This window comes from Ips typographus, linkage group LG7 (genome assembly GCF_016097725.1).
Source record: "Ips typographus isolate SLU linkage group LG7, UJ_Ityp_2.0, whole genome shotgun sequence".
Lineage (NCBI taxonomy): Eukaryota > Metazoa > Arthropoda > Insecta > Coleoptera > Curculionidae > Ips > Ips typographus.
Genome location: NC_138428.1, coordinates 4,420,264 through 4,445,099, shown reverse-complemented (window position 1 = coordinate 4,445,099; position 24,836 = coordinate 4,420,264). Strand labels below are relative to the sequence as shown.

At 37.4% G+C, this 24,836-nt stretch overlaps 6 protein-coding genes across 7 annotated transcripts; 2 read left to right on the top strand and 4 right to left on the bottom strand.

The window, feature by feature from the left end:
• Positions 1–135: 135 nt before the first annotated feature.
• Positions 136–2,064, bottom strand: AQP (aquaporin). Its single transcript, XM_081983646.1, has 5 exons — positions 1,922–2,064; positions 1,672–1,865; positions 713–905; positions 431–651; positions 136–367 (listed from the first exon to the last, which is right to left on the bottom strand). The coding sequence occupies exons 1-5, from the start codon at positions 1,993–1,995 to the stop codon at positions 156–158; spliced, it is 894 nt and encodes a 297-aa protein (XP_081839772.1). The 5' UTR covers positions 1,996–2,064; the 3' UTR covers positions 136–155.
• Positions 2,065–2,180: 116 nt separating this feature from the next.
• On the bottom strand, positions 2,181–3,295 carry LOC145731728 (EARP-interacting protein homolog). The gene has a single exon (XM_081983643.1). It carries the CDS (start codon positions 3,293–3,295, stop codon positions 2,207–2,209), a length of 1,089 nt encoding a protein of 362 aa, XP_081839769.1. The 3' UTR covers positions 2,181–2,206.
• A 969-nt stretch (positions 3,296–4,264) lies between these two features.
• Positions 4,265–9,071, top strand: GramD1B (GRAM domain containing 1B). The gene is made up of 4 exons (XM_081983636.1): positions 4,265–4,451; positions 4,508–5,300; positions 7,155–7,429; positions 7,506–9,071. The coding sequence occupies exons 2-4, from the start codon at positions 4,551–4,553 to the stop codon at positions 8,554–8,556; spliced, it is 2,076 nt and encodes a 691-aa protein (XP_081839762.1). The 5' UTR covers positions 4,265–4,451; positions 4,508–4,550; the 3' UTR covers positions 8,557–9,071.
• Positions 9,072–9,301: 230 nt separating this feature from the next.
• LOC145731721 (tetratricopeptide repeat protein 27) lies at positions 9,302–14,305 on the bottom strand. The gene is made up of 7 exons (XM_081983631.1): positions 13,918–14,305; positions 13,515–13,860; positions 12,251–12,448; positions 11,699–12,198; positions 10,305–10,684; positions 9,856–10,247; positions 9,302–9,798 (listed from the first exon to the last, which is right to left on the bottom strand). The coding sequence occupies exons 1-7, from the start codon at positions 14,146–14,148 to the stop codon at positions 9,422–9,424; spliced, it is 2,424 nt and encodes an 807-aa protein (XP_081839757.1). The 5' UTR covers positions 14,149–14,305; the 3' UTR covers positions 9,302–9,421.
• A 206-nt stretch (positions 14,306–14,511) lies between these two features.
• Positions 14,512–15,932, top strand: LOC145732285 (uncharacterized). The gene is made up of 2 exons (XM_081984439.1): positions 14,512–15,460; positions 15,603–15,932. The coding sequence occupies exons 1-2, from the start codon at positions 14,679–14,681 to the stop codon at positions 15,802–15,804; spliced, it is 984 nt and encodes a 327-aa protein (XP_081840565.1). The 5' UTR covers positions 14,512–14,678; the 3' UTR covers positions 15,805–15,932.
• Positions 15,933–16,325: 393 nt separating this feature from the next.
• Tsc1 (tuberous sclerosis 1 protein hamartin) lies at positions 16,326–23,188 on the bottom strand. 2 transcript variants are annotated; one of them, XM_081984434.1, is made up of 18 exons: positions 22,890–23,188; positions 22,647–22,833; positions 21,607–21,724; positions 21,398–21,551; positions 21,232–21,347; positions 20,995–21,178; positions 20,866–20,939; positions 20,606–20,787; positions 19,956–20,110; positions 19,809–19,901; positions 19,502–19,717; positions 19,193–19,394; positions 18,948–19,136; positions 17,957–18,531; positions 17,539–17,664; positions 17,148–17,487; positions 16,705–17,093; positions 16,326–16,570 (listed from the first exon to the last, which is right to left on the bottom strand). In XM_081984434.1, exons 2-18 carry the CDS (start codon positions 22,744–22,746, stop codon positions 16,490–16,492), a joined length of 3,294 nt encoding a protein of 1,097 aa, XP_081840560.1. In that variant the 5' UTR covers positions 22,747–22,833; positions 22,890–23,188; the 3' UTR covers positions 16,326–16,489. The 2 variants fall into 2 exon arrangements, with proteins under 2 accessions (XP_081840560.1, XP_081840561.1); XM_081984435.1 differs by lacking the exon at positions 19,502–19,717.
• Positions 23,189–24,836: the final 1,648 nt, after the last annotated feature.

The following is a 24,836-nucleotide window of genomic DNA, read 5'->3' as shown; positions in this document are numbered from 1 at the left end:
AACTTTATCTCCATTAACCCAACGCTGTGTCTATTCGTACAATATTTACGGTCAACTTTGTAGGTATCTGTGGTACTACTAGGCTACTTAATGTAATTTGCATTTGCATTTGCCAACTGTTAATGCAATAATCAATCACATATGGTACGGCATTATTATTCGTCTTTTCGTTCGTTGTCGACTTTATGTTCTCCTTTAAGGTATCTTTGTACAGCATTCGATTCGTAAACTATACAAGATAATAGAGCTCCAGTACAGGATCCTACCCAGTACGTGACAATGTGTTCTAAATGAGTGTTACCGACGCATCCAAATTTCAGAGAAGTCGCCAAAGCGGGGTTGAAGTAGCCTCCAGAAAGGTTAAATGCTGTTTTCATCATAAAATCACTTTAAAACGTATTTGTTTAAAGATTTACCTTATAAAACTTACCCAAAACTACCATAGTGGTTGCAAAAGCGGCGTCAACCACTCCACAAAACCTGAAAGATTTCTCGGCTAAGATTTTGGAGACCACCCTGCAGAGACAGGTAAAGGCGCATTCTACAATAGCTCCTATAACCATATCGACTTGTAGATCAGCTGAACACTCCTCATAGGCTTTGTCTTTGTGAGTTTCTGCTAGTTCCATGGCCCACAGTAGCTGCACATACCTGTTATTTTTTTTGGAATATAAAGTTTTCAGCGGAATGAAGGTAATTGTAAGTATCTAACCTAAAGGTAAAAATAGCAGCAAGCAGTTGAACACCAACAATGTTCAGCGCCGACTTCCAAGTTCGAGTGCCTGCGAAAGCTTCTTCCATAGGACAATAGGGACAAGCGGTTGCATCTCCCCATTTCGATGACCACCATATTGTGAGTAGTAGCAGGAATAGAGCGTACGCTCCTACTCCCCAATTGTCTGCAACTGAAAGCGAAGGTATTCAGTTCTCTCACAGGATTCACCAAAGTACCTACTCTTAATGTGAGTTTGAGCATTTGATTGAACCAATGATGTTAGCTGGTAAGAGTGTTTTTTAATATTTTTGCCATTGATATTTACAAACAAATTTATATACAAGCGAGGACTTTGTTACGGTCAAAGCTCAGTGAGTTTTGTCAAGTGATACGTTTTGAAATTTAAACAATTCGACAGGAAGAATTTAAGTCTTATTTAAACCCCATTAATCAAAAGGTTATTAAGACAATATATTTTCTAAAGCAATCTTTTCCTATCTGCAAAATATTAATATTTTGATATCCTGTAAAATAATAATTACGGTTAAGACAACGGTTACGGCCAAACAAAAATAAGGAATGCACCAAAAGAAAAGCCTAATCTTTACTTGAGTTGAGGAAACAAAGGGAAAATGTGTGTAAGGGAAAGAAATACAAGAAAGTTAGTATACCATATTTATCAAATGAATCATCACATGTCTGAACGTTGATATAGTGAAATAAATCTCTTGGCATCCCTAACATCAACAATAAATTACTAAATAGCAGGATTTATCCTTGTGGAAAGTCCAATTAATTGCAACTGGTTCTACAGTTCAATTTATAGATCATTTCAACTAATAATTGATACACTTTTTCCTCATAGTCGTGCGAAAATAGCAAATACAACATTCTTTGCAAACATCAGCCACTCAAATCCTCATTGTATTAAAATTTTAATCCATAATGAAACCTACCAATAATTAATTCGAAGCAAGCCGCGCACAACTCTAAAGTGGCCACAAACTCCAACAGAAGCTGTCTAGCCTGCGATTCGCTCTTAGTAAAAATGTTAACCAGTTTACGCAGCTGTTCGGCCAGATAGAGCGTGAGCAGGATGAAAATAACTGATAGAGCAAGGGGATGCAGTCCAAAAATGTTGTCCTTCTTGCTGAAAGCTATCAATCAACTAGGCTGTTTGGGATGGACAAACAGGCACTTACGTACTTATGTCCTAAAACGCCTGCATTTCGTAAAACGCGCGCTAGCACTTTGGGAAAGGGTGTCGGTGCCTGTTTCATAATTACCGCGATTTAATACAGTCATTAAATGTAAAAAGGCGAAACACAATCCGACAGGTTTTCGGCGAGTTATTTGCATACTGCCTTAAGCCTGGACATAGTAGAACCTGGCTATTAATAGCGCGCATCATAGTAATCTATTAATACACCAGAAAAGCTGTTTTCAGGTCTGTAAAATTAGTGAATCAGAGAAATAGCAAAAAGTTTACTCTCACAGCATTATTTGATACTTTAATGATTTCTTAACTCTAGATATTAGTAAACGACCGTCGTAACTTAAAGAAGCAAACACCCAAGGATCTGCTGGTGACCATTCAGCACAGTACACACTGTCTTCATGTTCACACCACTGTAAAGGTCCATCCTCTAATGGTTTAACCTCATTTGACACATCTACATTACTGCTTTCTGAACTGACTTTGGCAGCACTGGAAACCAAGACTCTAGCATCTGAACTAGCTGTCAACAGCAACTGATCATGGAAGTAATTAAACCGTACACACCACACCCAGTGTGAGTGTTCATTTCTAGAGTAAACTGGTCCTGAAGGCTGCCGGAAATCCCAAATCTTCATAAATCCATCATCCCCACATGTTGCCACATGATACTGCTTATTCATATTGAAATCCAAGTCTCTCACTAACTGGTTATGAGCTCCATCAATTTGCCAAGCCACTTCACTACTTCTAATGTCATAGGTTTTTATGTGAGTCTCAGTGGCAGTAGTAAACTGATTGCAACCTTGATGAGGGTACCATTTTCCAGTGGTAAACTTTGGACTGTGTTTAGCTTCTAGTTGAAAAGTCTGCACAGCTTTACCTTGATGGTCTGACACATCCCACAGAACTACAGTGCTGTCAATAACTGAAGCCACTTTAGTGGGGTCAGTCTGGTGGAACTCAGTGGTTTTAATTTCACTGCCATGCTCAGATGTATCAAACTTGGTAACCACCTCAAGATTCTCAGTGGTGTCCGGGTTTTCCGAATCAGGGAGCTTCAGAATGGCAGTTTTAAAGCTGCAACTACTCTCACTAGCCACAACATTGTAGCAAGTAGACAATTTTGACTGGTCCAAAGGACTGGCAGTAATTTTCCAGATTTCTCCTTCTGAGTGGTGGAAAACGGTGGTTTTGACTGTAGACAGTTCCTCGTTAAAATCCACGAAATGGATTTGGTTGTTTGTCTGTTTTAGGGACTGAGTACCTATGAAAAACCGGATGTTTTCAGTTTCGGCCAGTTGGGGTGCTAAGGCCCTCGCCTGGAATTCCAGGCCGTAAATCACTGAATTTTTGTTGGTCATTATGACATTAAAGAATTAATAATTAATGAGCAATATGGTAATAAAACTATTAACACCAAAAAGTGGGGTAAATACACTGAACAAATAAACAAACAAAACAACAAGCCGAAATAAGGTTATGTTCTGATTAGTGTAGTTCTGTCAAATCTTTTAAAGACACTTGAACATTTTTGGCAACACAGCGTCTGTTTTTGTTTTTATAGAAAAACTGTGAGTTCGATCTTCAACTTGAAACGTATCGCACGTCTGTTTCGTGGGCGCCATTTTTTTGTCGCTAAGAAACCACGTTTCTTGAAACGGTGTTCAGAGAAATTTGAAGTTGACGACCGAATTCCGCAGCCGATCGAGTGGAAATGTGGGGCCTCTAAGTGGAAAAGTCGATTCCTAAAGGTCTACGGGGAATTGTCTTGTGCGGTGCACTTCCAGGAGGCGGAAAGGGTGAAAACCTAGGTCAAGACCACGTGGATGTGACAGTGACGGTTATAGTTTCCACGAGGAATGACTATATTTTTCACTCGGATCGTGCCTTTAAGGCGATTTTTAGTCCTATTTATGCAAGCGGGAGAGATGAGAGTTTCTCAGACGCACGCAAGTGCCTCTTCCGCGGATCTTTCGTAATCGTGAATCGCGTAATCGCGTTATTTAATCTGGCTGAACGTCTCACTGACGAGTGGCCATCGTAACCACAACACACACATAGAAAAACTGTATAAAATTTTTGTGAAAGTTGAATTTTGTGGTTTTTTTAATTTAAGCTTGTTTGTTAAGATTTTTTTATTGTAATTTTGGCCACGTCCTATGATTAAATTTGTTGACGTAATAATGAGGTTTCTCTTTTCAGCGTTGCCCATGTTGCCAAGTCGTACTACACTTTCAAACTGTCTGAATAGGGTACGTTTATAAGCGGCTTAGAAGCTTACTAAGCGCTTCTAAGCAGGCTATAGGTTGAATGTGACTGCTTACTATGATTCAAAGCCGCTGATGTTGGTTAAACGTAACGATTTGCTCATTACTAGTCAATAGTCATGTCATTACATCACACCTGTCATGTAATCATCAAGCTTTGTTTTTTTTTCGAATAGAAATCAAAACAGTTTCCTGGCTTGCGCCAGTACATTCCGTCAATAAATTAAATAAAGAATAGTTCGGTCATAAAGTTAGTAAATTTCACTCAGGAATCAATTTATCGACGCTTATCTTATCTTGGCCCAGATAAACAAACCATGAGGCCGGGCTTAAACCAAGGATCCTCAGTATGACGTCGCTGTCTTCCCCGAACCTAAATGAAAATATAACGAATAACGAACCCAAACCACCTCCGAGCCCTTCGTCAAGTCCCCGGGGCAGTCCGAGGCCAAGCCCTCAGCCCGAACCGCGGCAAGACCATTCCAAAGTCGAACAGCCCACTTCAACAAACACCAAAGAACAGCTTGGATTCAAGCATGAGGGCTCTCCTTCAAGTCAGGAAAGTTCGACAAGCCGTTTGAGCAGTGCCAGCAGCCCTGACCCTTCGCCCCAAAGCGATTTGCGTACAGACAGCTCCTTGAATCTTAAAGACAAAAAGGACAGTCGCATTAAGAAAAAGTCTTCATGGTTTAATTCTTTATATCCCACTTACAAGAGCAGGTCTGAAGACTTTAAAAAGTTGTTTGGCGACGTTCCTGGGGATGAGAGGCTGATTGTAGATTATTCTTGTGCTTTACAGAAGGAGATTTTAGTTCAGGGGAGGTTATATGTTACACAGAATTATTTGTGTTTTTATGCTAATATCTTTGGCTGGGAGACTAATTTAACCTTGAAATGGAAGGACGTTGCTGCTATTACCAAGGAGAAGACTGCTCTAGTTATACCCAATGCTGTGTTAATATGCACCAAATCCGAGAAGTGTTTTTTCACTACTTTTGCACAGAGGGACAAGACTTATTTGATGCTGTTTCGGATATGGCAGAATGCTTTGATGGATCAACCTATGTCCCAACAAGAAATGTGGGCTTTTGTTCATCAGGTAATTTGTTTAATCTTGATTTTTGCTGCTTACTTTAGATTAAGCTTTATTAAACTTTACTTTGTCTCATATCATGTTTTATGTTTATTTTCTCTATTTCTATGAGCACACAATTTTGAAGAATCTTAGTCAGATTCTTGGTAAATTTTATAAATAATATACAAGTTATTCATGGAATGGTTGAATTTTCAATTTGAGATATTTTTGGCAATAAATATGTGTATTTTCTTGGAAAATGCCCCAAAATGTGTCAGTATCAAAATGTGAGTAAGTGTTAATGTGGTTAAATGTGTTTTTCTTTCCCATATACATTTCCTTAATATCAAAGCCTGTTCCACTAAAATCTTTTAAATAATCTTTTTTATGCAAATCCCAGTACAAACTCTAATCAATCTGAAGCCTCAGCCGTCTCATTAAAATATTCTAATTTCCTAGACTATAAGAAAACTTATAGGAAGGTAAGCTAGAAGATAATGAAAGTTAATTACATTCCCAGGTCTTTCTCTATTTTGAGAGACAAACAGGACAGATAGAATGCAGAATCTGAAGCAGAATTCAGAATTGGCATTCTAAGATTTTTCTGCAATGTTCACTGTCAAGTTAAGCATCTGACTTGATTTCTTTCAGTTTTTGAACAATTCCTTATTGCACTTTTTTAGACAAAAAATAAGAGTGGCAACAAGATCAATATTTTCATTTAATGGGACATAAATTCAAAATCCATTTCACAATAATTGTAGAATCTATAGGATGAGTAATAATTGAAGTGCTCATCCTTAATACCATAAAGGTTTATTTTGATCAAACATTAAATTGAATTAATGGGTGATTATAGAACAATGATCCTATACACAAAAACCTTGTTAATTCGCATGTAATTGTTAATGCAGTGGTCGTTAATCGAATTAAGCAGCAAACATAAACTGGTGGATTGGTTTGCTTACTCCTATTTGCGTAATGACTTCCAGTTTCTACTGTTTTCATTTTTTTTCCTTATAATTAAGTTTATGTCTGACTTCATTTTGCAATAAAAGCTTCTCTACTAATTAGTAGTTTAGTATGTTGTTATCGTCGTATTTAACAAGGCGATCAAGTGCTTTTTCATTGAATGACAATCTATGATCCGTTTTTTTAGATAAGGGAATTCTTCTTGGTGATTTCTTTATAAGAACTACCAGAAATTATGAAACTCTCACCCTAAACCCTGTTATTGTATAGTTTTATACCAGTCAAACGAGAAAATAAATGCATTTCCTAGATTGGACAAAGGAGCTTCTGAATAAGCAAAAGAAAACCCTGGAAATTGCTTGCAAAGAAGTGTACTTTGTTTATACCATAATCCTCTAGCCTTACCCTAAATCTCCCTCACCTATTAGTCTTAACATACAAATAAAAGTAAATAGGTCTTCTTAACAGGTTTGCACTATTTTCAATGAAATGAATATTGATAAGATTGTTATTATCAAACAATTTGGTGGAACATCTTTTCCATAGCAGTTTAACAAGTCAAATAAACCAAAAATTAAATTGTAAGAAAACTTTATACTGAAGCTCATTTAAAAAAAAAATTTGATGAATTTATAACTTTGAAGTCAAAACAGATAACAGTTTAATTCTGCTGTTACAGGACACTCTCCTTATCAATTAATGATATCTTAAATGATACTTTCACACCGTTGGTAGATAACATTTTGTTTTATTGCTACTATTACTGATAATCTAGCCTCCTGAAATGTTTGAATTGAAATATTTAACGAAATCTCATTGTAATAGTGCATCATGCTTACTGTCATTCATTATAAAATGACACACATCTTGTGGTAACAAGTTTGAGTTTTTAGCATGCATTTTTAGTGTTATGGCAGTGAATTGGGTCTAACAAGCGACGACGAGGACTATATTTCACCTAACCAAGACGAGGAGAAGCTTTCCTCTCGCTTGTCCGTGGAATCCTTCAGCGAGGTGGAGCCTATTTCAGTGCTGGAATCGGTTTTGGATCACATCGTTGGTGGCAAAGACAAAATGGACGACTCCAACATGTCTTCAAGTGTCACTAGCAGTTCGCCTCCAAATGAAGGGCGACAGCCACGAACTGAAAATTCTGATTCAGAAAGCGACCGACCAATCAGGTAAGTTTGTTTTCTATCAATGATCCACAATGGACTACCATCAGTGGTTAAAACAGTCAATTACACCGTTTTCCAGCATGACAGTAGGCGATTTGGAAGCCCCTGAGTGTACTTCACCCCACGAAGGTCGTTTACTTTTAGATCAAGTGTATCCAATACACATCGATCAACTTTTCACTTTGCTTTTTACTTCTTCAAAATTCTACTTGGACTTTCACGCGTCTCGAAAAACTTCAGATTTAACTCAAACACCTTGGACACACAATCCGCTTGACAACAGCAAAAGTCGTGTAGTCAATCTGACCATGTCGTTAGGACAAACAATGGGTCCGAAAACCTGCCAAGTGACTGAGAGACACACGATGCTGCCATGCAGCAAGTCTGGCAGTTTGTACGCGGTGGATGTGGAAACTGTCAACGCTGGAGTACCTTATGCTGACAGTTTTTACGTCACCGCTCATTATTGCTTGAAAAAGGTGTCGGAGACTCACAGCTCGATCCACGTTACCGGTGTACTAAAGTTCAAAAAGAACGTCTGGGGCTTGGTGAAAGGGATGATCGAGCGGAATGTTTGGTCAGGTCTGGAAGACTTTTTTTCTAAACTGAAAGATGCCCTACAAACCGAAGGGGAAGATAATATACCCGAACAAAGACGCAAGTCTCGTAGAAGACGAAGAATGAGTTCCATGCCCCGCTACAGCATTGAAGACGTTCGATTGAATGCTTCCAGGAAGAAAACCCACTCCCCTGGAGGACTTTTCACCACAGACGTTTGCACTATCATAGTGCTGGTGGTGCTTCTCATTCTCCTCATCCTCAACGTCTTACTGTATTATAAATTATGGTCATTGGAGGAAACTTCGCCCTCTCTGAAGCTAATGGACCTGGCTAATTTAAAAAATTCCCCTAAAAGTCACGAGGAATGGATCGACTTGTTACAAAAGCAGGAATCAATGCGTAGCATCGAGGCGCAAAAATGGCAAGACACTTTAAATCACGTGGTTGGACTCTTGAGGAACGCCGAAGCCGCACTGCAACAGCTTCAACGCTCTATTCATCCAGATTATATGAGTAAAGTGGTTGAGGCTATTCAGAAAGATGGCGTTGATAAGGAAGCGGAGCTTTAACTTTTTGAAAGCGCTTTTTTTAGTGGTTTTGTTGTACTTTCTGGTGTCTATCTAGGGCGGTTATGGTTGGTACAAAACTTCGTAGCAAGTACGCCCTTAAGGCTGTCGTCAAATTTATGAAGTTTCAATATTGTGATATGATTTACATCTTAAGTAAATTACCCTGTCTTTTAGTCTATGAAAATTCCCCGAACTATCTAGTATTACGGTGTTAGTCTTATTTTAAGGTAGGGAGTTCATAGAGAGTGATCACGTAGTTCAATTCTAGGTAATTTTTTACGGTATTCGATTTTAGACTTTATTTTACGCACCAAATGAGTATTTGTTAATTGGCTAAAGGTTATAGTTTTAAAATATTTATTGAATTTTAAAATTGAATAAGGGAATCTATTGAAATTTTTTCCTCGATTATTAAGCTGTTAAAAGGTTGTTGGTGTTATTGTCTCAACATTTTTATCCTACAAATTGGCTGTTTATATTTTACTTATTAGTGAATATATTTTTTTTCAAAACCAGTTTTCGTCTTTTTGTGTGTATTTCGAGAACAAAGCACTTGCGGACACTTGTTTTCTTGAACTTTTTGCTTGATTTTGCCAGGAGAATCTCCCTTAGGCTTTTGTCACAACAGCGCTTTTTCACATTTTTTGTCAAAAGCGGATTCATACATGATATCTTTTCTCCTCTGTAAGCAACATGTTACCAATATGATCGTCGAGGAAAAAATAAAACTCATAAAACACCAGTATAGTATTAGTATTTATATTAACAACTTAATAAAAATTTGCCTTTCAAGCCCTCAAACTGTGCATTTCCACCAAAAAAATAAAATCACATTCGCACTCAAAAACAGGCAATCGAGCAGAAATCACTTATTATTTGGATTAGCGCTGTTGATTTTCTTAGCGATAGCGTCCAACAGTTCCACTAAACGATCAATGGACTCTCTAGTATCGGGCAAGCCTTGTTGACGGATCGCCGAAATGGCGCTCGTCAAGTTCAGCTTAATTGAGTGCAATACAATAATGTTGCACGCTATTTCGGGCGTTAGCCATAAATCGCTCAACTCGAAACAGATGTAGAGTATCTGATTGCAGATCTTCAGATCTTTCACCCATTGACTGTTTTTAGTGTAGGCGTGATAGGCTTTTTGGTAGCGCTGCACTTTAAGGGTGGCTGTGGGTGCCAGTTTGGCGTACAGCTCCCACACGTGACCTTCAGATGGATGGATTGATACAATTCGTCCTAAAACACACAGAATGACAACAAATTATAGCTAGTTATTTGAAAAAGGGAAGTTACCAAGCAATTCTCGGGTTTTTTGCAAAAATCTCGCTGCAGGAAGTCCCTCGCAGTCGATAGTGTCATCCAGGACGTCACATACCAACTCTCCAAGCACAGGAACGTTCAAGTACTTCTCTTTTAAATCCAGCAAACGATGGTAAGAGCGGATGACGTCATTGTACATTGAAATATCCGAACTGACCACCAAAAAGTTTTCCCAGACTTTCCAGTTTTCAAAATTACACTTCAAGGCTTCTTGTAAGGCTTGGTAGGCGCTACGTTTGTTGCCAATCTTTAAATACGCTTGCGCTAGATTGTTCCAAGCTTCAAATCCGTCCGGTTCTAATGTGGTGTACCGTTTGTAGGCCGTGGCCGACACTTGCCAGTTTTCAGTCTGGTGAGCTGCATACCTACCAAATTACCTCATATAACACTCATTCCTCTCTCTCTAACTCAATATTAATTACCCTAAACGAAACCAGATATTAGCTTGTAGTGGATTAATAGAGACGCTCTTCTCAAAATGTGGAATACACTGCGTATATTTCTTTCTATTATAAAAGAAATTTCCCCAATGTCTTTGGACTCTATGACTTCGTCTCCTCGATAACTCCCAAGCCTTTTCGTAGCAAGAAACGTCGTCTGTGGCATCTCCTAACAGACACCACAATTTGACGGTAGGCTTTTTCTCTAATTGTTGGGCGATTACTTCCGCCGCTTTATGTCTCAATTTCAGGATGGTATAGCAGACAATCACTTCCTCCCAAAGTTGAAGTTTTAAATATAAATCCAAAGCGTTTTTGGGTAGACCGATGTTGAGCAGCAGGTCGGCGTACTGAACAGTCACCTTATGGAGAACAACGCATTAGGCCTACTAAGTATGTCTTCCTATTTTAAAGTTGGACACAAGAGGAAACAGGCTAATTTTGCGATTAAAAAGAATAGTATAGTAAAATATTGAAATTTATGTTTTTTTGTAAGTTAGCAATTTGGCTTAAAAAATAATTCCAAATACTGAGAACTGGCTCAAAATGACGATTTTCAAGAAGGTGCCAAACCTGAACTAAAGCAACTTCCTGTATCAAAATATTGCTAATTTTTAGTACAATAAAATTTTAAGGTAAAGTGTTTGCTGCAAAACTAAATTTGCTGCAAAACTTAAAAATCTCTAAACAGGAGAGCTTCAGCTTCTCATATCAGTGCGTCCTGCCAGAGGGGACACAGTATACCCGAAAATTATGTGCATTTTTCCATTGAAAAAATGAGGAGAAAACCCTAATTAAGTACAAAACTAGGCTTATTTCTTAGGCATGTAGCTTCCATATGAACTTAATTTGTTTTTCCACTTGTAAATACACTTATCTCAATTCCAAGTTATTTAGCTTTGCCGCTTTTCTTCTTAATTGCAATGTTGCTTTATTTGTCACATTAATACAAAAAAACATTTTGGTGTACTTGAACACAGTATGAAATAAAACGTTTTACGATACTCTTCGGTGAAATGCAATTAAAGTACTACTTCCCTAAACATCTAGACTTGTACTTTGTAACCACTTGTAACGTAAATTACTATTGAAGTACTTCAACAGTAGGCAAAGGTAACCAATTGACCTAAATAAATTACGGTTTCTCATATCATTGCTGCTGTTATTATTATAAATAAGATAATTGGTAACGTTAATAATAAGCTGTGACCTCGGAAATATGAATTAAAGTCATTTCGTTGATGATTTGAACAGCAAATCACTGTAATGATAAATCTACATGGGCAGCATTTGGGTAAATCTCAGCACTGTGAGATTTATGCAAATACGGAATATGTGGACTGATAAATATACATATAAAGTAAACTTAAACATACCTTCCACATAGCAGGTAGTCCGGTCCCAAATACATCGTTAAACCTATCAAAAGCTTCGGGTTGTTCTTTGGCAAAAGCTCCAAAAACTTCTTCACATTGCCTTAAGGCGCGTTCAATAGTTCGCCTGTTCTTTGACTCGGCCTGACACCTCAACAGCAAAGCTACTACTTTAACGCAAAATGTGTTCTTTTGCGCCAGTACCAGCTCAATGAAGGTCAACAACTCTTCATTTTGGAGCTCGTCCGCCGGTTTTGCTATCATCATTTCCTGGACTATGGTTAAAAACAACTTCTGAGCTAAATTTGGTAACACGAGGTTGTCGTCGTTAACATTTTTGGACAGTAAAACGTTGTCCAACCGGACTTCATCGTTCAAGGGTAGGTTTTTAGGTAGGACTGACTCGTCGGTCGTCAGAATCGAATCAGCTTCCAAGGTTGGTGATCCAGCACAAGTGTCTGAAGATTTTTCTGAGTTTTCGTCGCCAGATTCTATTTTTTCATCTGAAATTCCACCATTGCTAAAACCGTCTAACCAAATAGCAATCTAAATTACCATTTAAATTGACTTTTAGTGCCAACTGGGCGATTTCTTTCTCCTGGTATTTGGTTCTTTTGCCCAGTACGCCCACATAATCGTATTTTAAATTCAACAACTTTGTGGCCAAGTTTATGTGCTCTCGCGCTTTTGATACATGTCTGAATAGCAAGTATAACTGTGCTACTTCAATGTCCAGAGCAACTTTAACTATTTCTATTTATAGAAAAGAAAACACATTAATTCAGAAGAGCCTTAAGAGTAAGGAAATTTATATTTTTTGTATTTGAGACCAAAGACCAAAAAACATGGAAAAAAATAAAATCAAATAGGTAAGATCATAAATTATTGTAAGCAAAGTAAATACATACAATAGGATAAGGTTAATAAAACACTGTAAAAGACCAATTACAACATAAGAAAATGTCAATCAGCATAAAATTCAACATTAAAAGATAAACAAAAGGCAGTAAGAAACTTTTTGAGAACTTGTTTTTACTAGGAGAAATCCAGCTCCAAATCAATTAAAATTGTTTATTTTGATTTTCAACAGTAGTTCTATGATTAGTTCTGCAAATTTACAGCAGAATATTAGATTTGTATATTAGGAAAACTATATTTGAATGTACCTACTTTATTAGTGCCAGAACTTCCTCATCAGTTTGTGTGTGTTTAAAGGTTGGCTTTATTACAATTTTACTAATTTTAGTGAGGAAATACTTTTACATGAAAATAGGTATAAGTAAATAATTACATACTTAAGGTAACACTTATTAAAACTGTCTTAAAAGAAGTTTTGTGAGAATTATAAAAGTTTAGTCTGCAAACCCATCAAAGGGGCTTCCTTACTGCTATAAAAATATGAGGGGAAGAGGGAGTAAAAAATTGCATTTATGGTATTATGTGGGTCTGATTCAAACCACTACCTGGGTCTTTTAAGCCAAGACTATCCACTGTTATTCTCTATGGGTAGCCTGGTAAATCAGTGATTTAGGGGGAGAGAGTGAATTTATATTGTATTCTGTAAACTTTGGTATTATCAACTAAAAGATTAACTGCCTGAAATGAATAACACACCCCTTTTTAAGAAAAACAGGTGCAAGGCTAGGTAGATATAGAAGATCCCATGTACAAGCAATAAATATTTTAAAAGTAGCATGTTTACAGTAGATAAATATAAAAGCACATTCTGATCAAACCAAATTAAATTTATATCCAATCAACTAAATGAATAATCATTACCTCTTTAATAATTATTATAAACAAAGACTTAAAAACATACCTTTCAAACTGCAATTGACCTGTAACAGCTTATAAAGTCTATCAGCATCTGAAAGAAGAGCAGGACTGAGCTCATCCAATACTTGCTGATGCAAATATAATGCCCTCCAATACCACCAAATGTTAACTACGCTGTTTACAATACACCACTCAAAAATGATCTTAGCTGTAACCAGCAACTGTGGACACTGTGTTTTACAATTGATTTCCTCAGTATTGTAACTGAGCATTTTATTAAAATCTTGTCCTTGGAACAGTTCAGATTTCATAAAGTGGACTACTTTTTCTGAAGGATGGGGACCAGTGAAGTTGGCTTGGGTGAATGTGATCAAACAAGCCATTCCAAACTACAATTCCAATCGGAGTTAGTGTTGCTAATACAAGAAAATAGGTGTAAACCTTACTTTGAATATTTCAGCTCGCTCTTGGTCATTTTTGGAGTTGAGTTTGGTTTTTAGGCTGGTAATATCGTACTGATCTTCTAGAAATAGTTTCCATATTTCCTCGTCGAGTACTAAATGTCCCAAGTCTTCAAATTGCTGCCGCAAAGCATCCCGTGCCGCGTCCCGCTCATTCTCGGCAGCTACTTTGGGCACTAGCAGGTACTCTTCTAATAAACTCGTTATATCCTCCATACCGTCACAGTCTTACTGTATTGTTAAAATTGTAACATTCACGTAATTCACATGCATTCCGACGCGTTAAATGGGTGAAAAAATTTATAATTATTTCTTTATCAAACAATAAAACAGCAAACTTTCCACACACGATGACCAGTAGTTTGAGGTTATTTTCAAATGTCATACGTTTTTTACTGATCGGACCACTATAACCCTCATCTAAGGATTCTCACGTGACACTTATTTTCTCAACTAAAATATAATCACGTGATACCCAGTACCATTTACAAATTTTGATAAGCTCAAATGTCTAATATTTGACATATATAACAAATAATGAAACAATTTTTTCATCTCTATTGCACATCGTACTAGAAAGAAACAGGAACAGGAAATGTTTGTTTACTTTTGATTTGACCTAACCTCAAAGACATAATTCCTTAATTTATTATCTTATTTATTTTAAATGTATTAGTAATTTTACAAATAATGGTCTATATTGACTAAACCACTCTAAACTAACATATCAGGCGAGATATGGCTTCATGTTTAGGCGTTTCCTGAATACACGTTTAATTATCCCACAGCTCCAAATGGCCCACATTAAGACGTTTGCATTTATAGATCTTGAAACCACAGGCCTGCCATGCTACGACAACAACACCACCAAAATAACCGAATTAACGGTAATTACAGTGCAAACCAAGCATCTACTTTTGGGAGTGATACCACGGGTTCAGAATAAACTGAGCCTATGCTTCAGCCCACGTAAGTTAATCTCCTTTGAGAGTGAAAAGCTGACTGGACTGTCCAATGAGGCTTTGGAGCACTCGGCCCCGTTTAGTGCAAACACAGTAAAGTTGCTTGTTAACTTTTTGGAACACAGCCCCAAACCTATCTGCCTTGTGGCACATAATGGTAATCGTTTTGATTACCCTATATTAAGAACTCAAATTGAAAAGACTGGCTGTCAGTTGCCTGAAGACATTTTGTGTATTGATTCTCTGAATGCCTTTCGTTCATTGCATGCTCAGGAACAAGCTCAAGTTGAAGAAGTAGTTACTAACTCAATTCCATTAGAGTTTCAAGATGGGTTTGATGAAATACTATGCAAAGCCTTTGATGAGTATGAGTGCAGTGGTAATACCAGAATTAATGTGTCAGGAGATCAAGGGGTAAAACGGGCTTTGGAGGTACAGAAAATTAATGAAACCACTCCTAAAAAGGCATCTAAGGATAATTTGGAAGATTGTAAGTCCAGGAATGAAACTACACCAAAACCAAAGAAAGTGAAGGTACCAGCATCAAAGAGGCAACTCAATTATGGGTAAGTTAAAAGATTAGAGTTATTTGATTTCAGTTAAATATGTCTTACCATAACAACATTTATTCCTAACTAAAAATGTGTGTGTTGAATATTCTAATGTAATAGATTATCACTACTTACTTATAGAAAGAGTTTGTTCTAGACTGAGTTTCAAGCTTGTGGATGTTTTTGAAAGACTAACCAACCAGAAAGCAGGAAGCGCCCACCAAGCTGAAGCTGACGTCATTATGTTGGTTGTATGTGCTGCCACCTTGGGAGAAAAATTCATCAATTGGGCAGATGAAAATTCAAAGAAATTTAGTGATATTCCTCAAATGGACCCAATGAGGAAAATAGGAACATGACTGTTCTGTTGTTTTTTCTCTGTGTTGACCTCAATTTTATCTCTTTTTTATTTATTACATTATATATTTTATAGGCACCTGTTTCAATTGAGATGAAATAAATTTTAGAGACACATTTAGAGCACAAATGTACATTTGATCTACTTCACTGAAAACCTTATAAAAAAAATAGTAATTCTAGGTGAAAGCTCAAAATCTTGAAATTTGCATAAATTTGAAGACATAAAAAAAAATACGTCAATGCCCAAGAATAAAGCTGAGCAATAATCGTATTGTGGCATTATAGATCTTTCTGTAAAAAAAATCAGTGTAATAAAATGTAATGAAAGATATTAATTATACTTTGTCACATTGTCAACTTCTGTTTAATGCTCTAGACAATTAATATGGAGTTTTTCCAGTTTTTGGTTTTATTTATGAAAACCTTCTTTATTGTCTAGTTTTGGCATTTTACTTTTATTTACCCTATAACTTAAGTTATAGTACATAATTTATTGGTAGCAGGAAATTTGGATCAAAAATGAAATAGAAAATGGCTTTTTATTTTTTCTTCAGTTTACATATTTGTTTGTGTAAGTAAGACACATCATTCAACATCAGTATTTTTAATGCTTACAATACTATTCAATAGATTCTTTACAATAGTTATAATAGCGGTAAATTTAATAATAGCAGTATTGAAAAATCAGTCGTTTTTGCCTTGATTGGTCGGCTCGTCAGTGGCGCAAGCCCCAGTTTTGGAACTTCCCTCCTGGTCCACATTCATCTACAAAGACATCAATATATTCTAATATAGTCGTGGCAACACTAAGATTGATAGGAAATGATAAGAAATAAGATTGAGTTTTTGTTCATCAACACACCATCACTCATACAGTTAACAATAGTTCAAAAACTCACCTGCAAACTTCGTGCTTCGTGCATGATGGCGCTACCATCAGACGAAGCCAAGGAAGCAGAAAGAGGTGAGGTAGCGGTGGGTGTGGTCCGAACCTCGTGACAACTCGAGGTGTCAGGCGAGTTCGTACGCCGACGCGCCACCTCGCCCTCAAACTTCATGCGCAACTCCAAGATTCGTTCCTCCAAACTGCGATTGATGGCCAACTGTAAGTTGTACTTGCTCTCGACAGCTTCCATCATCACCGCGTGTTCTTCGCTAATTGTTGTGAGAGCTCGTTTCTGAGACACAAACAATTCGTCTTTAGCGGCTAAAGAGTGTTCTAGGTCAGCTATGCGAGCGCGGTAAGCTTCCATAGTGACCGACTTTGCGTTGATCTGCCGTTGCAAACCTAAAATTTGTAACATTTAAGCCTGTTTGCAATTAATTTGGGAAGATTTGTTACTTTTCAGTTCTTCCCGGTAGGCTTCAGAGATTTGACGCATCTCTTCGTCAGTTTGGCCCCTGGAAGTTAGTTGCTCAAGTCGATCGCGGAGTTTGGTATTTAGTTCGCCCGCAAGCAACAGCTCCCGGTTGGCTTGTTGCAGATTTTCTTTGTACTTTTCTCCGGCCATTGCTTGATCTTTGGCTATTTTTCCTTCTGCTAAAGCGTCCATAAGTACCGCCTCGGCCTCTTGGCGTTCTTTGTCAATACTATTGTACTTTATCTTGTAACTGGCCATTTCCGCTTGCAGTTTGCTGGCAGTGTCCTTCAAGGTGATATTCTCCTCGATGAGTCTTTTACACTGTAACTTTGTATTATTGACGGGTCAGGTTATTAAATTAAAACGACTGACCTTCTCTTCCAAGCAAACTTCGGTCTGTTCCATAATACGTCGTTCCTCAGCCACCTCTCTCCTGCATATGTCAACTTGAAGACGTAACTCGTCGATTTCTTTTTGTTCTAGCTGCACTTGATCTCTCTGCAACCCAATTTTGGTATCATTTAACAAGAAGTAACATACAAGTATGTGTACTTCAGAAGTTACCACCCCTACCTTTCCTTACTTAAGTCATAAATAATATTTTATAAAAATGTTAAATGGAAGTATAGTTTTCCAATCTAACTTATGAATCACAGGGTCATTAATCAGCTTGATTCACTACACAATAGAATTTACTTACTTTAGGCAACGTGGTGCTTGCTTGATAGATATCAAAAAGTAGAAGTGGTAAATTTCGAAGTAATCATAAAAAAAACAAAATTTAACTAACCAGTGCCGAGTTATGCTCTTCAAGGAGTCTGATATTTTTCGCGTTTGATAGCAAAGTCCTGTTTTTATAGGCGTGCGTTTCTCTACGATGCCGTTCAAACAGTAACTGCTGTTGAAGCAACTTTACTTGGTCCTGGATCAGCTGTACTTGGTCTTTGGAGTTTTGGTTTTCAGCCGCCGCGCAACCCTCCACGTACTTGTCCAACAGATCATACAACGAAGGTCGGTTTGGCTCGATCGTACGGTGAAGAGCGGTCCCGGGAGTTGGTATCTTTGCGGTCGTCTTCACCTCGGTCAAGTCATCCCGCAATGATGGAAAAATCAACAAAAACAAGTGTTCGTAAGGCATCGGCCAAAACACCTCGGTTTGGGTGGCCGAGTGAATCGTGGGCGGTTTCGAAATGAGAGCACTGCTGGCGGCCACCCCGTTTGAGTGGTCTTCGGACACGATCTCCTCGTCTGTTTCGTAGAAAGGTTTTTTGTTGCAATCTTTTGGTAAAGAGGCGTGGAGGCTTTTCTTCATATCTGGGCAGGAGTTTGCCCGACGAACGGTGGAAGTTTCCAAAGAGCCAAAGCCTAAATCATTTTGCCATAAAGTCTAACTTACTCAGTGTTCTTTGCTAAATATTCACCAATAGACATACTGAAAATATTATTGTACTATCGGATTTTCCAAAAGTCCAAAATCATAAGAGAGCCATTACTACGTTTTTTACAAAAAATAATATCACGTACCAAAAAAAAAACTAAATTACTTGCACAATCAGAATAAGGTCAATTTTCTATAAAGCTCTAAACTTTTTGAATATCTTTCCCATTACTTTTGAAATTTTGGGGGAGTTTTAATACTTAATAGTTTAGTTACAATCTTCCGTGTCAAATAACGCCAGTTACACGTTTTTTGTAAACCGTCAAAAATACTTATACATAATCAAACAATAATGACAAAAACTTAAGGCATAACTGAGCACTAATAGCAGCAAAAAACTCACCATTTCCAGGACTGCTCCCTGTAGAGGTTTCACCATGATCAATTTCTGGGTTGCATTGACTGTGGTAGCGAAACCGTCGAATACGATTCTTAAAACTGTTGATGGACTTTGAGTTTGGCATGTGCAAACCGCCCGCTGCACAAGGAGAACCATGCTCAGTCTCTTGCTCTTCGCCGTTTTTGTCTGAGGCTGAAAACCACTAAAGTGCACTATTTTCTGGCATGGCCTATCAAAAATGGACGTACAATCTTCGGAATCCGGTAAAACGCTGTCGCACTGTCTAGCCACACATTTTTTGGTCGCTTCCGAGTGGCTGGCGGTCACCGAGATTGAAGAAACCTCTTCGTCCTCCTGGCTCACAGGAGATTCGGGTCGTTGACGTGGCGGTTCCGAGCTGATTATTTTCAAAGGACTCGACGGTGGAGGTTTGCTTTGCAATTCGCTTCCCTGGATTATGATTTAGTTTAAAAGGCGCATAATGTGAAAAAATCAAACACGCAGAAAAAAAAAACAAACTGGAAGATGAATGAAATGATGGCGCTACCCCTTCTTACCTGACGTTCCAGAGCCAACCGATGTGCCAAGTTCTGACTGAGATTGGAACTGCTTGGCGCCGGGAAAACAAACAGCGAGGCATCCTTACGAAGCGGAGATGAGGGCACGCTATTGGTGGGAGTGCCACTGATGATACCAGGAACGGATCGAAACGACGTTAAAGCGCGCGCTACGTTTGATCTACTGGGTTGAGGCGCAGGAGATTCTGTAAAGTCCTGGGAAAGCGTCGTTGCGCGAATGATGCGAATGATACAAACAAAACACACAAACACAGCCAAAACCAAACACCCAAAACTCGTGACTTACCCGGACGGGAGTGGTTTCAGGTGTAGCTTCGATGGCGGCCTCGGGTGGCGATCCTTCTTGAGATATTGGGAAAAACGAGCGGCTGGTCGCGTTCTAACGAAATCAGTCGTTAGCACTAAATCAAAATGACAGATAACAACAAACAACCTGGATCTGTACAGGGGTCACTCTTGCAGGTTCCCTAAATCTTCCATCTTTCACTTGATAAAACTGGCTGGGGGAGAAAAATGTAGGATTGAAACTGGTCGGTTGAGAGAAAAATGACGCCAATTCTTTGATGTTTTGTTGTTGATATGTAAATTCTACGAAATAAATAAAAACTATTTATGTTTTAACCCTACATTATTTTTTGTTGCAGTCGTTTACCCAAAAATTTTAGTGTAACCCCAAATTACATCATTTTTTTTAAATGATTGTCTGGAAGCCCAGTTATTACTTTAAGAGTTATGAAAGATTCTTCAGGAGATAAGTGTGACATCAGAGAGAATATCTTACTTGTACAAGTAAAGTAAAAAGTCCTGAAATTAACACAACTTAATACAACTATTAACTTTAGTCTTCCATGTTTGTCGGTCCATTGTTTCAGTTAGCTGGGTTTGTAATATTTTGGAGGTAAACAGGCCAAGTAATTTTTTTGGTAAAAATGTGATACAAGCACAATACAGTCACTTTCTAGAGAATCAATCAAACTGGAGGAACAGTAACTTAGTACTCAGAAATAAACAATTGATAAGATATCATAAACTTCACTTGCAAACAAAATGACTGTGTTTTATTATAGTAAATGATAGTCTCACCACTGGGCAAACCGCTCCCCATACTACTAGTCGTACCGCTTCCCACCGTCGAGTTCATAGTGCCTGAACGGGATCGAAACTCCATTGTATTCTGACAGCTCTCGTGAGAACATCTGTCCGTTATATCTAAGCTAAGACGTTCACATTCCACGATAACATCGTGTGGTGCTTTTCTGATCCATCTAGAAATATATTAAATAGGCATTTCAACAATTAGTGCTTACAGAAACGTTTTAGAACGGAAATTGAAAATCACTTACCGCTCTGTGGTAATTTCGCTCTCTTTCGAGGTCGTCACTAAACAAGGATGCATTTTTACTGTGTCTATCATAGGCTGAAAACGACCCAAAAATTAAACTAAACATTTCAGCAACTGAAAAAATAAGCACCTTTATGGTATGACAAAATATTGGGTCATTCTTATCTTTAAAATGAGTGCGTAGAAATAAAAGAAAATTGCATGGATACATTCCATACAGCCTCAAAAAGAGTGCATACAGCGCCACCTGTAAGTGAATAATTTGATCTTCTCCAACTTGGCCTGACACACTTGAATTCCAACCGGCCAGTCGTCTGTAAATTCACTTGTTTTAGAAACAAAAACAAACCAACACAAGTGAACTTACAAAAATATATTGAAGATATCGTCTAGGTAATATTGTCCAATGTGGGCGGGAAATCTGGGTAACAGCACTATGAGTAGCAATAAAGCACTTACTAAAGACAGCAATTCAGTTTCCGTCTATAACTTGTTATGTCAGTAAAATAATTTTCAACATAAAACGTTCTTACATTTAAAAGCTTTAAAATTTGTTTGAAAAGCGGATGATCCGGCAGTGAAATCAACCAAGAAGTAGTCTGACTACATGCTATGTAACCGAGCAGCGTCAATGCCTGAACACGTGTATTGAGATCATTCTTGGGGTTCTTGATGGTGTCGTACATCCTTAAATATTAACTAGTACAACTAGAGCCTTATATAAAAAAAAAAATGTATTTACCGGTCAAAAAGGTGAAACTGATGGGGGTGGCGCAATGACAGGATCATTTCCATGCCCCTGATCGAGTTTGTGTTCATAAAGTAGTCATATAAACCATTTATGAGCCAAGGATCGGAAACTAAAAGTGTATGATTATGTATTACTCACACTCACTCACAGCAGTTTATTAGTAATTGAATATTACAAATATTTCGGAAGAATTTGCTAAGATACTAAATACTAAAACTTAAGCAGGTTTTACACCGCACTTTTTTGTGTAAAACCTGCTTTATATTACCAGGTTAATGCTAATGCAAAATGCATATCAATCTTACCTATTACCTAATTGAAAAGAAGTCTTTTATGGTCTTAATATTGATAAAACCTGTGTTATTTACACAACACTGACATATTTGGTTAGTTGATTATGACAGGTAAAATGTCACAGACATTATGCTAAGTCCACATTTTCGTAAATTGCGCATTGTTCATAGTTTATGATTGGTCAAGAAAAAGTAACAAACTTAAAGCTGCTGTTTTTTAACCAATCACATACTATCAACAGTGTTGTGATTCCCAAGAAATATTTTGATCTCATAGTCATTTTGTAGGTTTTATTCATAAAATGACAATGTCATTGTTTTTTGATTGCCATGAAAATTTTTTTCCTTCTCAGCCTCTAAGAGCCAGAGATAAAGTGTATGATTGTTAACCATCTTTCCTCACCAAGTATGTTGTTTCAAGTTTTAAAATTATTTTTAATTTATTATAGGCTAACCTCTTGTATTCCTAAAGCCTCAAATTAAACTTAAACATATGTTTACCACAGTTTTATAAAAGAGCTACTCTGCTCTAGAAACCAATGTGTCAGATAGATATAATTCAGTTATAAATATTGTGTGTAAGTAAAAAAAAACGCCATCTATTAACTGATTGTTTAGTTATACTAAATATGTAATCAGTTACCAACAGGGGGTGCTTTTTTTACTTCCATTCTCTACTAAACTTAAATAATCTGAAAACTTTTCAGGTTTGTTGTCCTGAAGAAAGTTCATACCCACCCTTTGCAAACTGTTCTCGAATTGTCTGCTTCAATCTTTCTACCACCTCTTTATCATTGGACTCCAGTTGTTCATGAAAATTTTCTTGGTGGTGCGCCATTTTAGCCTAGAGCAGTGTAGTGTGAGCAGGAATTTAGTGAGCATTTAACATCAAGCAACAAGGTTTTACTGGGGTGTCATTTTGTTGCTGTAAAGAACAAGACAATCAGAAATGCAGATATACTGTACATTTCAGCTACTTACCTTGTGGGAATGCTGTAGAAATGAGATCAATCCACGGAAAAAAACTAAGTAAACAAGCGGCTAAAGGAAAGGTAAAATGTCGCTGCTACACTCCAAAAAGGCAGACAAAAGGGGTACCATACAAAGTGATGAACTGGAAGATGGATATGTGTTTCCGGCGTTGCTATTTCGAGAACATTGAACTTGTTCTTGTGCACGCTCTCTCCTGTGAGAGAAATGGCCTCACATGAAGAAATAAATGGAGAATTACCAAGTCAAAAAACAGGGAAAAAGTATGGCTACTGCACCCGGACCCGGACGATATCTGTCAAAAATTTCTACGAAAACAGCTGATCATCTTTACAGCACAAGCTGATGATCGAAGATACAGTTATCCTTGTTAGCTTCATGCTTTAAGACGGAGAGAAAAAGTTTTGCTTACGCGGACTTGCTGCCATCTGTTGCTCAACTACAAATATTTCTAAATAATGAAGTTCACCATCTTAGGCAACCCAAAATACACAAAGAACAAGAAAATAGTAGCATAAAAACTATAGGAAAAGGTAAAATTAATGTTTTCAATATAAAATAACGTATCAAACCACTAGAAAAGACAGTAATTAAACGAGTTTGTACAAATTAAAACGATTTTTCAGGACTACAAATTCAACAGTTAGCCAAATCTCGGAAACAGGAAGAGTTGAATCAAGAGAGTGATAAAAAATATTCGCATTGTGTAGGGGAGTGAGAACTATTTTGATTTATAAATACCCAGATTCCTAAAATTATTATTTAAGTAATGTTTAATTATAAACTTGTGAAGGAGCAATAAGAGGTTTATAAAGAGAGGGCTTAAGCCTCCTTTGGTTCTTCTAAATTCTAAACAATAAACTGCCCCTAGATAGTATAGTTGTTTGAGCTAACAAGAATTATGAAATAATTGTTTTAACAGTCTTATTACCATATGTTCTCGTTTGTGATGTCCTCTCTATTTTACCCTCTAAGTAATGGTTTGTTTGATATTTGCTTCTCTCTGAAATGTAAACATATCTTGGTTATTTAAGAGTTAACATGTTATGTTGTAACGTTTTTTTTTTTTTTTGAGTGTCTTCATCCAAAAAGGTATTTTTACCTTCATGTTCAACTCAGCATCATTACATGAAATTTTGGCCTATGACTTAATGGTGCTGCTTCTACAAAAACTAATAGTAATTAAATATACACATAGAACTGTTCCAGGAGTTGTTTGTCTGGATTAAGCCACATAAAATTGATATTCTCTCCCCTTGTTTGTAATCGGATGAGCCGATTCCAGGAATTCCCGGGACGATCTGGGGAGAAGGTCAAGGGCCAATCAATTTCCCTTTGGCCTATTCTTCGAATGTTGTTACGTCATTTTTGTGATTTACTAGTTTTATTATCGATTTCACATTGCTAGAGACAGATTTATTGGGGTATAGAAACCTGTCTTTACCTGGTTTCGGGCAAATGTAAGAGCGGTATAGTTAAAACTAAGTGTGTGCACCTGCTATACGTATACAAAAGAAACGTGGTGACTCATCGGGCCCTTCAGGGTAATCTGCCACCTACCTTGCGTTTTGTGCTTTCTTGAACAGCGGCGACAGGTTATTTACTGATTGGTTTTTGTTCCTACAGGGTGACCCTACTTTTTAAAAAATAAAACCCAGAAAGTTATCAAGTCGAGAAGACTACCCTATATATAGTCACTTAGGATTAGTTAAAGGAAGTGTTGAAAATGGTGTCCTTAGAAAATGCGAAAAATACAATATTAGGATACAGAAATAGTCTAATTTAAGTCTGGAGACTTGGTGAACACTTTGTTCAGTCATCATAAGAACTACTACGAGGCCCACAAGACAAAACAGAAATATATTACCTAAAATAATAAAATAATCATGACTAAGGGTTGGACCTTTTGGACGGTAGGCGCTCTGGCCAGAGGATCTG

What these genes read in the sequence shown, in the direction of transcription:
- AQP (XM_081983646.1), bottom strand. Translation starts at nt 1,995, where the DNA reads ATGAAACAGGCACCGACACCCTTTCCCAAAGTGCTAGCGCGCGTTTTA. An exon ending in TTGCTTCGAATTAATTATTG is followed by an intron (nt 906 to 1,671) that starts GTAGGTTTCATT and finishes CTTCGCTTTCAG; the next exon opens with TTGCAGACAATTGGGGAGTA. An exon ending in GCTGCTATTTTTACCTTTAG is followed by an intron (nt 652 to 712) that starts GTTAGATACTTA and finishes AAAAAATAACAG; the next exon opens with GTATGTGCAGCTACTGTGGG.
- LOC145731728 (XM_081983643.1), bottom strand. Translation starts at nt 3,295, where the DNA reads ATGACCAACAAAAATTCAGTGATTTACGGCCTGGAATTCCAGGCGAGG.
- GramD1B (XM_081983636.1), top strand. Translation starts at nt 4,551, where the DNA reads ATGACGTCGCTGTCTTCCCCGAACCTAAATGAAAATATAACGAATAAC. An exon ending in TGTGGGCTTTTGTTCATCAG is followed by an intron (nt 5,301 to 7,154) that starts GTAATTTGTTTA and finishes ATGCATTTTTAG; the next exon opens with TGTTATGGCAGTGAATTGGG. An exon ending in GAAAGCGACCGACCAATCAG is followed by an intron (nt 7,430 to 7,505) that starts GTAAGTTTGTTT and finishes ACCGTTTTCCAG; the next exon opens with CATGACAGTAGGCGATTTGG.
- LOC145731721 (XM_081983631.1), bottom strand. Translation starts at nt 14,148, where the DNA reads ATGGAGGATATAACGAGTTTATTAGAAGAGTACCTGCTAGTGCCCAAA. An exon ending in ACTAAAAGTCAATTTAAATG is followed by an intron (nt 12,199 to 12,250) that starts GTAATTTAGATT and finishes GTGGAATTTCAG; the next exon opens with ATGAAAAAATAGAATCTGGC. An exon ending in GACTACCTGCTATGTGGAAG is followed by an intron (nt 10,685 to 11,698) that starts GTATGTTTAAGT and finishes GTTCTCCATAAG; the next exon opens with GTGACTGTTCAGTACGCCGA.
- LOC145732285 (XM_081984439.1), top strand. Translation starts at nt 14,679, where the DNA reads ATGTTTAGGCGTTTCCTGAATACACGTTTAATTATCCCACAGCTCCAA. An exon ending in AAGAGGCAACTCAATTATGG is followed by an intron (nt 15,461 to 15,602) that starts GTAAGTTAAAAG and finishes AGTTTGTTCTAG; the next exon opens with ACTGAGTTTCAAGCTTGTGG.
- Tsc1 (XM_081984434.1), bottom strand. Translation starts at nt 22,746, where the DNA reads ATGGCGCACCACCAAGAAAATTTTCATGAACAACTGGAGTCCAATGAT. An exon ending in TGACCCCTGTACAGATCCAG is followed by an intron (nt 19,902 to 19,955) that starts GTTGTTTGTTGT and finishes TGATTTCGTTAG; the next exon opens with AACGCGACCAGCCGCTCGTT. An exon ending in AGGGAGCAGTCCTGGAAATG is followed by an intron (nt 18,532 to 18,947) that starts GTGAGTTTTTTG and finishes AAAATGATTTAG; the next exon opens with GCTTTGGCTCTTTGGAAACT.